The 15,982-nt window shown below is 45.3% G+C and overlaps 1 protein-coding gene across 1 annotated transcript in view; it reads right to left on the reverse strand.

Moving 5' to 3' along the window:
- The window catches only part of LOC147633532 (uncharacterized), a 94,980-nt gene that overhangs the window by 47,972 nt on the left and 31,026 nt on the right, over positions 1-15,982 (reverse strand). The window contains exons 2-3 of the mRNA XM_086806632.1: positions 3,573-3,740; positions 2,895-3,137 (exon numbers count right to left, since the gene is read on the reverse strand). Of these exons, the coding sequence (XP_086662758.1) occupies positions 2,895-3,137; positions 3,573-3,740 (411 nt within the window). The remainder of the gene's footprint in view (positions 1-2,894; positions 3,138-3,572; positions 3,741-15,982) is intronic.

The following is a 15,982-nucleotide window of genomic DNA, read 5'->3' on the forward strand; positions in this document are numbered from 1 at the left end:
GCAGCGTCATCTGGATGCTTTACATGAGTTTGCACATGATAGTGGATTGTCTGTCAACCTTGGCAAAACCAAGGTTATGGTGTTTAACACCACGCCACAGTGGGTTAGGCGATCAGCTTCCACATTTACATATGGGCAAGAGATTGTGGAGTATACAGATGCATATACATATCTTGGGGTAGTATTCAGAGGGCCAGTGTTTTCGATGAGGAGAGCAGCAGAGACTAGATTGACTAGAGCACATGCAGCCCTGGGTGGTTTGGAGAGGATGTGTTCGCAGGTTCAGTTTCAGGAACCTCGAACTAAACTTTGGCTTTTTGACACTCTAGTGACATCAGCTATGCTTTATGGAGTGTTAGAGCCAAGGCCGTGGTACCTCATGAGATTATTCGAGCAGAGCTGGCGGCTGCCCCTCTGGTGATTGAGGCTCTTACGAGATCAGTCTCCTACATACATGGCTTGTGGGATCTCCCCCGAGACAGATATGCACGCCTCGCCCTGGAGTCCTCCCGACAGTTAGCTTTACAGGGAGACATGGCTTGTTGGTATGGACAGATGACATCTTGGTTCCAGGCACATGGTTTTAGCATGGACAGATTGCCTCCCTTCCAGTATTCTCTGGAGGCACCCTCTCTCACTCTCACACGGACAGAGATTACCAGACTCATCCGTCAGGATTTAGTTCAGCTGGACATTAGGAGGACATGGATACAGCCGACTGAGGAGCTGGGCACGAAGATGGCTTTCTACAGAGAGCATTTTCTTCAGCTCACAGCAGATGGTTTTGTGATCAGACCCAGTTACATGGATGTACACTTGTCTCATGCAGTACGATGCGCTATTGGTCAGATTCGCACATCCTCACACCAGCTTGAGATTGAGATTGGCCGATATAGAGGTATACCAGCTGAGGCCAGGATATGCCGAGTATGCCATGGGGAGCCAAAGACAGAGCTGCATTATATATGCCATTGTACTGCATACTATGAGATACGTGGTCGTTTCCACTGTTTATTCAGAGAGGGTTTTGGACCACTTTCCAGAGTCATGGGGTACCAGGACCAGAGGTGTTTGGGATTGTTCTTGCTGGAGCTGCGGAGACATAGAGATAGCCTGCTTAGGCGCACAGAGAGCCAGACTCAGAGGCACATTACAGATTTCTTTAGTCCAGCCATCACTGCGCCAGATGGACCACAGCAGCAGCAGGACATGGATACCGCCCACACCAGGGGTACACTGATTGATCGTGCGACTGAGCTTGGGTGGTTTAGACGCCCACAACTACGGAGGAGGGCATCCCAGCATAGACGGAGGTTGCAGCGGCAGATTCGGATTATTCTTGCGAGGCATGCCGGACACCCAGTCAGGGTGTTGACCACAGAGGATATTGAGGAGATCCGCCAGTGTCCGATGCGGCACATATTATGAGATGGAGGCACCTCCATAGTGTACCCCTCCGTCCCACATGATATTGTATCCCCTCACTATATTCCACTCACCTCCATAGCGTACCCTCCCCTCACTATATTCCAGTTCCAGTTTCATTTTCTAGGTGCCAGTAGTATCATCTTTATTTTTCATTTTCTGGGTTTTTTTATCCAGACATTGTATCAGATCCACCATGATGTAACTTTTGGTCTCATAGGTCATTATGGCCTTTTGAAGACGTTAATATAACATTTCATTTCATTTCATTTCTCTCTCTCTCTCTCTCTCTCTCTCTCTCTCTCTCTCTCTCTCTCTCACACACACACAATATATAATTAATGCATCACTAATCCCCATAAGTAAATTCCACTACACTGCATGTAATAGTACAATACAAGAAATTAAAATCAAGTACTAAATACTTGATGGAGAAAAAGTGTCAAAGTAATGACACCCAAGCAGATCTGGCAGTTGGTTTGAGTCCACTTACCTTTACCTCAGGTCACCCATAAATATAAGAGACTTACCACCATGATCAGATCAAGGGTTCGATTTCAAGTGACATTTTCCACCATAGTAATGACCTTGAGAAGGTTTGTTTGGAACAATCGAGGCTTAAGGTCCCCAGTTTGAAAACCAAGGTGTGCAAGCTAATTGTCATGTGCACACAGTGTATCTATCGTGTGCAACACGCACACAAGACTAGCTTCAAGGCTTGGGGAAGCTTAAAGCTAGGCAGGCTGATTGGCAAGCTAGGCTAGGGATAGATCGACGGGTGGGCACCCAAGTATGGACGAGCTGGCGCCCAAGTGTGGCCGCCCGATGATCGGCCAAGAGCCTCTAAAAGGGTGGCCAAGGTTAGTCAATTGGTTCATAGTCTCGCAAGTCTTTGCAAGAGCTCTACGGTCAGGAGCCTAGATCTAGTGCAGACGTGCACTTGCTCCATGCAGCCGAGGCCGACAGCAATCTCGAGGCCCAGGAGGGTAGCTCCGTGGCGGTATGGAACGTCACGGCGTAGAGATTGGTCAGTGCGTCTTGCTAGTTAGCTCAGCTCGTGGCTCGGAGGGGACAGCCAAGATTTGTGGGTTTTGCCCACAGCTTTTATGGTTGGGTGGTGAGTCAGGCCTGCACTCCCTTCACGTTGTTTGGCTTTGTTTTGCAGGTTTCGAGTCGTGTTTCGGCATTGCTCTACGAGGAGATCCGTGGGGATTTGACACTAATAAATGCAATACAGGCTAGAGCAAGCAAGGGTTTGGTGCATGTTTCTCCCTTCATGTGTGAATGCCCTTGCAAGTAAAAGGAGAAGATCTCATGGACTCAGAAACCTCTCGAGAAAGTATTGGTGATGACAAAGCCTGGGCTAATGCACTCTCTGAAGTGTAACAGAAGTCAAACATATTCACCTCTAGCAGGACGAAGTACTAGAAAAATATATTATTAGTTATGTGATAAATGTCCCACTATACCTTTCATGCTCGCTAGGTGACCTTCTAAGGTCTGCATTAAACCTCTCTAGATAATTAGCTCGATTGAACAAGGCATTGTAGGTAACAACACCATTTCTGGCCCAAAAATAGTAGAAAACTGCACTTGCTACAGCAGCAGACAAGAAACAGCGACCCACAGGCTCGTCGTATGCACGTGTCTGAAGTGTGACCAGAGAAAGAAGGCCCAAGAACAAGGAAAATATCCCCCCTCTTCGAATCAACCTACAAAAAACACAAATAAACAGTTTGCTTCTAGATATCAGCATGAAGATAGAATCCTCAAGTCAGTGAAAACTTGCCCAAGTGACTAATGCACTCCGTTGCCCAGTAGGATGTGTCGGTTCAAGCTCAACAAATAAATATGTATCTATGTGTGTGTGTGTGTGTGCGCGCGCGCGCACGCTTGTGTGCTTGCATGCATGCAGTTTATTTATATACATATACGAACATATGCACACAAGAATGAAATGAGTATGTACGTAAGTATGTATTTATGTAAGTTCATGCAGTGTATTTATGTACATATACGAACGAACGCACACAAGGATGAAGCGTGTATGTACGTAAGCATGTATGTGTGTGTATGGTATGTATGTATGTAGCACATAAGAAAAAAGGTAGAGTACTCGATTGCATAAGGATACTCTGCCTACCAACCTGAATTCATTATATTGAGCCATAGCATTTCGAAGTTTGAAAGCAAAACCAAGAAAGACAAGAAAGTAAATGAGCAGCAGGGCTATCAATCCGTATGCCCATAGAGTTCCTGGAACAAACTGGCAATCTCCTTCAAGATTGCCTTTTCCTGGCGATTCTAGTTTGAACCTGAAACATTTCAAATTAAAAGGATAAAGATACCAATTTTCATTCCAATTTCACAACACTAAATGTTCATATAAAAGCACAATTTGATCTCAGCCAGAATACAAGCATTCAGCTTTCAATAATAGCTGAGGTGCAAGAAACTCCCACCCCCCCCCAAAATAAATATTTTTATATAATTAAAAAAAACCTTTTTCGATCTTTCCCCTTCATGCAGATGAAGCCATACTCCTGTCTCGTTTACAATACAAAAAAAAACGTTTTCATGTGTTTGCACTGGCTGCGGTTGCGTTTACGTTTTTACTTTTTGATAACTATGCCCTGGACAGGGCCATGGAGGAGATCAGCTTTTATCTCTAGACAACTGCTCAAGACAGGCTTTAGACCTTCAGAGAGAAAAAGCAAAGCCTCCATTACAGCCTAGCCTCACTTCAGCACCTCCAAGAGTAGAAACCAGACCTACTTGTGATGCAGTTGAGGGGACAAAGAAGCTAAGTGGGTGGGTCACTGATGCAACCACTAGAGTTGGAAAAACCGCTTCATTGATGTCTGTATGATGAAGCAGGTCTGGGCCGAATACTGCCGAGTCTATATATTCCACGTCTTCTATGAGCTGTGAGCTAATGTTGCTTATGTGGCAATCTGTATAGATGATCAATCTGCTTCTGTTCTCACTTTACCAACATGCTCCAGCGCCTGATTGTTTGCTTCTGTTCTCCTACAGTTTGATCTATGCTGCTAGCCGCCTCTAGGGATGCTAAAGCAAAGGGCTGCTCACAGTTATAAAACTGCACATTGTAACTGTATACTTATAATAGATTCCGCCAATGCTGCCTTTGCTGCAAAAAAAAATACTTCAAACTACTATTGCTGTAGATGGGGTACTTTTGAATAGTGAAAAACTTCATTATTGGGAGATGAGAATGATTAAACTTCATGATTGGGAGATGAGAATGATTAAACTTCATGATTGGGAGATGAGAAAGATTACACTAGGTTTGAAAATAGCACACTATTTATAAGACACAATCTCATAAGATTCTCATTAATCGAGCTCTCTTAAAAAGAGCAATGCATTACATCAATTTATAGGCCCATAGAGAGCATCTAGATCCACTAATTTCTCTCCTTGCTTATCTCCATCAAATCCCCTAAATTCTCTCATGCTACCCTTGATTCTTTCAATCACCTCTATTAATCTCTCAATTAGCCCATGTGGCTCCTCGAAAGCATCATTGCTCATATCACATGAATCTACACCTTTTCACTATTCTCTAACTATTTTACATTCACCAAATAACCTAAGTTTTGAAGAATGCACAGGCGGAAGCATAAACAAGACGAGAGAGTGTAGAGAGAGCTTGTGGACAAGATCACCTTTTATATTAGCTTGAAGCTTTACAATGGCAGTTGGCCAGCAAGAGAATGTTGAACTTGTGCAAGGGATTGGATGAGAAAGTGAACAATGGGGAAACTCCTTATATCGTGACTTGGGAACTAGCCGGCTGCTCCTAGAGCTGGCCGACTGCTCCACGACCACATAAATCAAGGAAAAAATATATAAAATGCCCAATAATACGCATAGCCCAAGTACACTAAGATGCATAAATTCTAACACCCCCTCTGCAGCTCATAATGCGAAAGAGTCGGAAGAAGATAAGCCGATGAAGATGCAACCATGGACCCTCCAACACCATGGATACTGGAATCACCTCGGAGAGAGCATCCACCAACCTGTTTCCTAAAAACAAAATGCCACCACGAACAGCAAGGAACTTTGCTTGGCCACAATTTCCCACACAAGTGTGCAGTGAACTCCAAGAATAGATGATGAGCTCCTGGACACACCGCGCCCATAATTCCCAACAGTGGACGGAATACATCACGTCCCAAAAGCCTCGAACAATGAACCCGAAACAAATCCAGTTCATAATCTCTGCTATACAAAAGATAACCATGTTTTGCCAGAAGTCTAATGCTTGGAACTCTGAATCACGGTCCCCATGCACCAATAAGTGGAGCTGTAATCAACCCCCTCTCCCGCCCACAAGCCCCCTCTGGCTGGAAGCACATAGGGGGAAACTGCATGTGTACTAGAGAAGTACACCATCTGGATCCTCCTGAGCCGAAAGCCCCCTGGAAGCCCTAGATGTGGTACTAGAATCTGTATCACTATCATGTGCCGTGTCACGTGCACCCTGCACTGGGGTACACAGTGACACACTGGCATGATCTTCAGTGCAACATTTGTACAGAAGTAGAGCTTTTCTAGGATTATTTGTCGTACGCCGTGACCCCATTGTGAGCCCTCAGTCCAAGGACAGTCAAGCACGAGCTATTTAGGTCAGTCTCTAAGCTTTAGAGGTCAGTCAGAAGTCAGTACTCTTAACCCGCTTGGAGAAAGCATCATTCAGACGTATGTAGTGTTATCCTTAGCATTACGTTTGCATTAGGATCATTTAGTTTGCCTTGGGCTAGGCCATGGCATGGCCAGCCCACAAAGGGGCCTCATCCAAGCCATTGGTGGGCTCGGGCAGCCAGTCAGCTGCCCCATTGGCTGACGGCCAGCCCAACAGCCTAACCAGGGGCTGTCGGCCAACATGACAGCATCCCTTGCTGTAGTCAGCTAGCACTAATGCCTTGGGACAGCAGTCGGCCAGCAGAGCATGAAGGGATTCAGTCGTCGGAATCATCAGGTCCACCAGCACAAAATGCAGTATTTGTCCATATGGGACTGGCCGACAGGGTATGAAACCAGCCGACTGCATGCTTTGTAGATATAAAAGTAGGCGCATCCCTCTCTCTCAAAGATTCAGGTATTCAGCAGAGACGACTTCAGTTTTGTAGCACCCTACTCCTCTCTAGGCAACGAGGAAGAATCTCTTACATCTCAGCCAGCATATGTGCAGTCCTTCAATCGTCTGGACTTGCATCAGTGACCAAGGAGAGTCTTCAGCTGAGCCTCGGGATAGTTGGATACTCCGCCAACGTTTGGACCTCCTCGTCCTTGCATTGGGCATTCATACCATTTGTACTCAGCATTGTACAGCATTTCTCCAAAGAATAATATAAGCAAATACTCCTGCTTGCACGTGGAGAGGGGGGGGGGGGGGGGGGGGGGGGGGGGGGGGGGGGGGGGCTTTCAGTGGGTATCGGGACCCAATCCGGTGTCGTCTTCTACATTCTACATTCTCTACTCTCTCCCTATTCTCTAAAGTTGACGCTACATATTCTCACCACATAAAGGTGAAAAGAAGGCCCTGTTGCACGTTATCACGATCAACCTCGGTGCATGTAACAATGGTATCAGAGCATCAGGTTGGTAGCCCAACTCGGCTACCTAAAGAAGTGAGCATATCCAGTGGATGGTTATACTTCGGTCGGGAAAAGAAACCCACGCCTCTACCATGTCAGGAGAAACATCACATCATGAAGAAAGCCAGCAGGAAGGAATGGAGGCACAAATATTCCAAACACAAAAAGCGCTTCCGCCAAGCACAGAAGAGCTCTTGAAAACGATGATGGAGCAAATAAATTCTCTAAAGATGCAGCTTGCCGCCGAAAAGTAGAAACCCAAAGAAGGCATCTCAGATCTAGCACAAGTCCTGCTACATATTGAAGAACAACGAAGAAAAGACGACGAAGCAAAAAGAAAAGCAAATGAAGAAACAAAATTGAGACATGCAGAGGAACACAGGGATAGGGAAGCCACACGCAAATTTGAGGAAGACCAACGCTACAGAGAGAAGGTCGATCGAGAGTTCCAGCAAAGACTCGACTGGGAGGCTGTGCAAATCCAGAATCAACAAACCATGGCACAAATTCTAGTGGCTCTCCCTCATCAGGCAGCACCTTCCTCGTCCTCCACCACCCCTACCACCACCGTCATACGAACCTCTCGAAATTTTAGTGGGTATGATGGTTAGTGTGATCATGCTGCACTTACTCAATTTATTCATCAATTTGAAGCACATTTTCCAAAAGCTAAAATCACACATCCACAAGACAAAGTCCATGTGGCCACCCCCAAACTAACTGGGAAAGCTGTTACTTGGTGGCAGCATTGGTCACAACTTCACACAGACCCCATCACAGGCCAAGTCCGTTTTCATTGGGACACCTTCGTGGCTAATCTCAAAGCCCGTTTTCTTCCACCACAATACATGATCAATCTTGAGGATGAGTTTTACAAACTCACTCAGTGTGGTTCCCATGTTTTGACCTATTCAAACAAGGTCATTACACTCGCCCAACATTTCGACATATCGGAAGAAGATAAGCTCAAGCAGTTTATTCGAGGTCTAGACACTACCATTAGGTACCCAATGCGAAATTCTGAGCCTCAGACTTATGCACGGACACTGTCCCTCGCTCACAATCAGGAGCTGATGCTGAACAGAGGTAAGCCCAAGCAGGTACAGTCTACCCCAAAGCCCCAACAGCAATCATCTACCCAAGGTAAGGGGGCTCAAAACAGCAAAGACCAAAAGGACCAAAAGAAAAATTCTTCGAGTCAATCGGTGTCACCAGCCTGGACATTTCCCTGTATAAAAGGGGTCTGGTGGACTCCGAAATGCCTAAATATTTGGAAAGTACAAGCTTTGGGAATGGGGGATTATCCTAGAATACAAAGGACCACACTCCTAAAATTTAGGAGAGTTGCTATTTTTGGCCCGACTCCGATGGAAATTCTATTCGCGTCATTACATTTGGAATTGAGCAGATACCAAGAGTTGGCAAAGTGCCTATGGCAGAATGTCTACCAGTTGGGATATTTTTAGAGATAAAGTTTATGGAAGGACCCATCTCTTAGATTGGGACATGTGGCAAGGAGGTGGACCAAAGTGAGACAAGTGGCCTGACATTTGTTAGAAAATGGATCAAAGTGAGACAAGTGGCCTCACACTTGTCACTTCAGCTATTGTGTGGCTCTCCACTTGTCATTGTAGCCTTCTCTTGCCATTTTAGCTCATGGGAGGCCCAAATCTATAAATTGGAGCCCTCTCTCTTCATTAATAAAGGCTCTCTTGCTGCACACTAGCCTCTACCACCGTTACAGGCTGCCCTAATGATGGCTACTCTCTTTCTCTCTCTTGAAGGCTGCCCATGAAGAATACCGGCTGTTGGGGACTGTTTTGGAGGCTTCCATCGCGAAGAAATACTGAAGGCAAGGGTATTCAATCATTTATTATGATTTCTAGCCATTGTATGTGTTGTACCACCATTTGTACTTGCTGTACCTGCTGTACCAACCACCATACCGGCTGTACCAGCCACCGTACTTGCTGTACCAGCCACCGTACTTGCTGTACCTGCTGTACCAGCCACCGTACCAACTATACCAACCACTATACCGGCTGTACCAGCCATTGTACCTACTGTACCGGCTGAATGGAGAGTTGTACTTGCTGTACCCTCTATTGCATGAAGACCCGTGGTTTTTGGGGAAGAATCAGTACCCACACGGAGGTATATGGATTATATTGTTGGCTCGGCATTTCTACAGCCTATGTTCCGGCTTGGTTGCCTCGTGTTGGGCTGTGTTATGGCATTTGTATATGGATAATCCGGCATCTCCCGTGGCGAGAGTAAGGCCCTCAAAGCTTGTACATGATATTATTCTCCTTAGGTAATAAAATACTCCAAGGGGGGGGGTCGGCCCATTCCGGCCTCTATGCGGTGTCACACGTGCAAGCTCCATTTTCAGCATTTGTGGATGTTTTGTCCAGCTTTTATGTTTTATGCAAAGTGATGATGGATATGTATTAAGGTTGTGGCCATGTTTAAATGTTTTAATATGCATTGATGGTATCAACAAGTGTGTCAAAGGCCCTAGTCCCTGGGGCACCGCCCACCGCCTACAAGTTTCATTGGTATCAGAGCATAGGCTTTCTTGGAAGCGGAGGTTTCCTTCTATCAATAAGGAAGAGAAAAGATCTCAAGTGGGAACCACACTTACCATCATTGCTGTTAAGCATGGCCAGCTGCTTCTTAGCTTATGAAGCAAGAGCATGAGCAGTAGACAGCTTGTTGATCTAAGGATTTATGAATTCACAAAATTAATCTTGGAAGTATGGAGTTGGCTTTATGTGCACACGTTTAGCACTCTTTCCATATGGATATTGTGGATTATATTATCAAGCTTAAAGGCAAGCTATATGGAGATATATCTCGGGATATCTTAAGGATATGGTGAGGAGATATTTATTTTGGCTTCATGACCAACCTGGCAAAGAACAGCTAAGTATACTTTGAGTTTGCAAAGTTGGTGCTTTTGCTATTTACTATGCAGTGTTTTTGATGTTCACTAACCCTTGTATAACTATGCAAGGAGAAAGGTGTTGTTGTTGGCCTTGAGATGGTTTCAGGGAAACATTGTTTATGGCTCCCTTTTAATGGGATGAATTCTTTTCATGGCCCCCTTTATTGGGATGGATTATATCCATGGAGATTTCTTTCTTGGACGAGATTTATATAGATATTGGGCTTCACAAGCAATTTCTATGGACGAATCTGTCCGAGTTTATAGAGAAGAAATCTTTGGATATCTCATGGATATGACGCTTTTATGGATAAAGTCCACCTCTACTCCAAGGTGTGTGGTTAGCACGGAGTATGTGGTAAGAGTTATGGTATACTTTGGGATGCATTGGACTTATGAAACTCATGGTTCACATACCTTGTGTAGTGTTCTCTTGTCCTACGTGCTCTCTTGAAGATTGTTTCTACCATGTGTGGGTGGAACAATAGAGAGCAGATGGAAGGGAACATGGGCACTTGAGAGGGTAGTGTGAGTTGGTGGCCGAAATGCCTATAAACTATGTGTAGCAGAAATGCGTATGGAACACCAGGTCATCTATGCCTGCGAGTGATTGTTTTCAGGACTCCTTGTTTAGCCTCCCTGTGTAGTATTTCTCTTGTCCTAAGTGCTCTTCAAGATGTTGCTACCTTGCTTGGTAGAACATAGAGCCAATGGTAAAGAATATGGGCACTGAAGTCGGGCCGGGCATCAAGGCAGCTCCTTGGTGATCTACATCGACATACCATTGTTTTCTAAATGCTGAATTTCATATGCATTGGCATGGAGGATTTGGCAATGGATGCCCGTGAAGCTATGCATTGAATTTCTCCAATAGTAATACAATTTACTCAAGGAAGGGGTCGGCCGTTCCGGCTCATTGTGTGTCTCTTGTAAGCCCACCTCTCATCCAAGGTGTGTGGTCAGAGTACCAACACGGAGTGCAAGTGGTAAAGTGGACATGATACTTGGTTGGCACGGGACTTATGTCTATGCCAAGGGTCATGTGGACCGATGCCTTATTGGCACGATACTTATTTTGTCTCGCCCATTTACTTGGGACATGGATTATGATATCTAGACTTATGGGACTGATTTGTCTCGCCCATTTACTTGGGACATGATTATGATATCTGGACTTATGGGACTGTTTTTGTCTCGCCCATTTATTTTGAGACATGATTTTGATATTGGTATTATGGAAACTTATTTAGTCTCACCCATTTCTTTGGGACATGGATTCTTAGGTTATATCGGATTTTTGAGACTGTCTCATCTCGCCCACTCGATGGGACATGATTATATCTTGAATATATGGCTTGAAGCTTAAAGTTGCGGACAACTTTTAAGAAGTTGAGGAGGATGTCACCAGCCTGGACATTTCCCTGTATGAAAGGGGTCTGGTGGACTCCGGAATGCCTAAATATTTGGAAAGTACAAGCTTTGGGAATGGGGGATTATCCTAGAATACAAAGGACCACACTCCTAAAATTTAGGAGAGTTGCTATTTTTGGCCCGACTCCGATGGAAATTCTGTTCGCGTCATTACATTTGGAATTGATCAGATACCAAGAGTTGGCAAAGTGCCTATGGCAGAATGACTACCAGTTGGGATATTTTTAGAGATAAAGTTTATGGAAGGACCCATCTCTTAGATTGGGACATGTGGCAAGGAGGTGGACCAAAGTGAGACAAGTGGCCTGACATTTGTTAGAAAATGGATCAAAGTGAGACAAGTGGCCTCACACTTGTCACTTCAGCTATTGTGTGGCTCTCCACTTGTCATTGTAGCCTTCTCTTGCCATTTTAGCTCATGGGAGGCCCAAATCTATAAATTGGAGCCCTCGCTCTTCATTAATAAAGGCTCTCTTGCTGCACACTAGCCTCTACCACCGTTACAGGCTGCCCTAATGATGGCTACTCTCTTTCTCTCTCTCTTGAAGGCTGCCCATGAAGAATATCGGCTGTTGGGGATTGTTTTGGAGGCTTCCATCGCGAAGAAATACTGAAGGCAAGGGTATTCAATCATTTATTATGATTTCTAGCCATTGTATGTGTTGTACCACCATTTGTACTTGATGTACCTATTGTACCAGCCACTGTACTTGATGTACCAACCACCGTACTTGTTGTACCTACTGTACCAACCACCGTACCGACTGTACCAACCACCGTACCTGCTGTACCAGCCACCGTACCGGCTGTACCAGCCATTGTACCTACTGTATCGGCTGAATGGAGAGTTGTACTTGCTGTACCCTCTATTACATGAAGACCCGTGGTTTTTGGGGAAGAATCAGTACCCACACGGAGGTATATGGATTATATTGTTGGCTCGGCATTTCTACAGCCTATGTTCCGGCTTGGTTGCCTCGTGTTGGGCTGTGTTATGGCATTTGTATATGGATAATCCGGCATCTCCCGTGGGGAGAGTAAGGCCCTCAAAGCTTGTACATGATATTATTCTCCTTGGGTAATAAAATACTCCAAGGGGGGGGTCGGCCCATTCCGGCCTCTATGCGGTGTCACACGTGCAAGCTCCATTTTTAGCATTTGTGGATGTTTTGTCCTGCTTTTATGTTTTATGCAAAGTGACGATGGATATGTATTAAGGTTGTGGCCATGTTTAAATGTTTTAGTATGCATTGATGGTATCAACAAGTGTGTCAAAGGCCCTAGTCCCCCAGGCACCGCCCACCGCCTGCGAGTTTCAATCGGGCCATAAGAAAGATTCTACGCCCCAGAAGACTCCCAAGGAAAAAGCTAAGGAGGGCATAACTAGAGGTTATCTCCAGCCTGATGAACAGACACGGTACCGGACAAAGAACCGTTGTTTCTTCTGTCACACTGTGGGACACGGGAAGAAAGATTGTCCTAAATTCCAAGCTGAAAAGTTTGCTAAGGCATCCACTAACACAATAGCCACTGTAGAATCATGAACACCTACGCCATCAGCCTCAAATGCCGTTCAACTTTTACCCTCTTTGAATTCAGTGCCACCAGTGGTATTTGATGATAAGCAGGAGAGTGAGGTTGAGGGCAGGTTAAGACAAAGTCTCTCATCCATGCCTATGGCACTTCAAAGGGACAACAGTTCATTGTCCTCTTCGACATGGGCAGTTCTGAGAATGCCATCTCTCCGCAGTTGGCTACCAAGTTGAGTTGTACCTTGGTTCCTTATCATTTGGATGTGGACGGGTTTACCCCTTGTCTAAGTACGCACATTACTCATAAAGCTCTACAATTTGAGTTTCAAGTTCAGCGGGCCACATTTCAGCGGGATTTCATTGTCTCCCTCTCTTAGGGTGTGACATGATCCTTGGGATCCAATGGTTTAGACAGTATGCACCCATTCTTGATTGGAGGCAGAACACTTTCACCATCATTTGTGATATGCAGCGGAAGTCTTTGTATTGGAAGATCCTGCCACACAAATGCTCACACCGTCTTCTGTATCCTCAGTTTCATGAGTTTAGCAATCCACTTTAATACTTCAAACTTTAAAGAGATATGAGAGAGAGATATGAGAACTGTACACCAGATTGGGTCCCGAATTACCCACTGAAGGGCCCCCTATCCCGATAACGAGATAGTATTTGCTTTATTTCTTTAGAGAGAATGACTGTGGACTGTAGATAAGCCAAACGCAAGATCTCGGAGGATCGGAGATTGGCTGAACTGTACACGGCTGTAGAAACACCTCAATGAACTGATCTCGAGCCTATGCACTCTTCCCAAGGGCATGAGGAAGGGCTGCACACCTGAGGCTGAGAAAAGGAGATGGTGGACTCTTCTAAGCTATGTTAGAATGCTGTAAATGCTTATGAATGCTGTGTTACCTTCACCAGAGGACCGGTGTATGACTGGATGATGCTGAATACTGATGTAAACTGCTGTGGGACTAAAAACGCATGAAAGGGGCTGCTGGAAATCTGCAAACGCAGGACTGAATGGCTGTTTTCTGACGTAGAACTGAGGCTGGACTGAAACGCTTGCTACGGCATTGCTGCTGGGCAGAAACGCTGAACTGGAGGTGCTGCAGATCTGTAACCGCAGGACCGCAGGCTGATCTGTAGGCGGCTGATTCACATGCAGAAAACGCAGGTGTTTATGCTGACTTGGGGCTGATCTGATGCGCTTATTGCTGTAGGGACTGCTGAAGATGCATGCGTTGGAGAACCAAGATTGGCTGAAGCAAACTCAAGCTCTCCAAGGGCTGGATGAGACTAGTCTAGTGCTGAAGGCAAGGGAGCCCCTAGGACTGAGGAGGAAAGCTCTTAGCACACTGAAGACTGAATGAGAAACTAAGTCCTATGATGCAAGCCTATTTATACTAATTGGAGGGTGGTCAAGTTGGCTGGTCATTTAATAAAGTTTATATTTATAAATGACAATAAATGCTAAATAAATACTATAAAATATGGAAAAAATACCAGATAAATCCCAGTAAATTCCCTAAGGCTTCTGGGATGTTCTAAATGATGCACAGGCATATGAATGCATATTATGAGGATGCAGAGTGCTTTCTGATGCAAACCCTAACGCTTCTACTGACTCTACATGCATGAATGATTCTCTCCAAGTGGGTTAAGGGACTTGACTAACTGACTGACCCACTAAGGCTGAGGAATAACCTACGTAGCTTGTGCCTGACTTATCCTCGACTGAGGATGTACAATGGGGTCACGGCGTATGACAAATATCACCCTACTGGGTTCTAATACTGTACAACTGTTGCACTGCTGATGATGAGCCATCTTGTCACCATGCACTGAGTGCAAAGTGCATGTGACATTCCCTCCTGCTTAGCTTGGCGGCAGGTTCATGGCTTCCAAGTAGTCCGCCAATAACTGGGGTTACTCCTGGAAGAACTCCTCGTCTAGCCATACGGGTCCGTGGGTGCCTCGATCTCGGAATTTCGTATAGAACTGACATATCCGTCAACCGGAACCATGCTTCCATCGATGAAGAAGGATCTGCTCAGGCTCAATAGCTCCTGCTTCGTCTACCACGTTTGGCTGATGTTCATCTGAAACATCAAACACTTCTGGACCAACATATGGTTTTAGCCAAGAAACATGGAAAAGGGCCAAAACTACGGAATGAAAGCTTGGGACAACGTTTGCCCACTTGTTTCAATCTCTATTTCATGATACGCAAATAGACCGAATCCCCTTCCTTGAAGTGGACATCTCGTCTAGACTTATTTGCCTGTCTGCTATATGCTTCCTGAGCTTTGGTCAAGCGGTCCTTGACTGACTCAATGATCTCGAAAAATGCTTCCGTGGTTTTATTAGCCTCTAAAGATGGAGACACCATTCTCGTCAAAAGAGAAGAAAAACGGCGACCAAAGGCTGCTTCATATGAAGTCCGTCCGACACTGGATGAATGAGTGTCGTTCAAGATAGCTTGGACCAAGGGAAGATAATGTTCCCATTTGGACTGCTGGTCATGACAGTATGACTTGAGAACATCGAAGGCCAACTGGTTATAAATTTTTGTCTGGCCATCTGTCTGGGGATGGAATGCACTAGACAACTGCAACTTAGTTCCGAAGTTTTCAAATACACTCTCACCCTCCTGCTTAGCATCAAATACCACGGATGGCATAGGATGCATGGAAGGTAAAAGTTGAACTGCATTTAAGGTAGTAGGCGGGGCTGGAGGAGCTGGGGAGTGAAACCGATCCCGTCAAGTGGGAAGACTCCGTTGTGCACCCACACGCTTAATAGCACAACTTCAAAACCACAATTTGAAATGGACAACTTAATTCAACTTGAAATTGAAAATGAAAATGAAATGGAAAGATGGACACCAGCACTGGGGCCGGAACGGGCCGACCCCCCCCTCAATATATGATATATTTATTGGGAGTATTTAATAAATACAATGCTCCATGGGTTCCAAGAACCAGATGATGTCCATGTACATATGAAAACAGTACCAA

Source organism: Cibotium barometz, chromosome 12, assembly GCF_041138505.1.
Source record: "Cibotium barometz isolate CiBa-2024 chromosome 12, ASM4113850v1, whole genome shotgun sequence".
Classification (NCBI taxonomy): domain Eukaryota; kingdom Viridiplantae; phylum Streptophyta; class Polypodiopsida; order Cyatheales; family Cibotiaceae; genus Cibotium; species Cibotium barometz.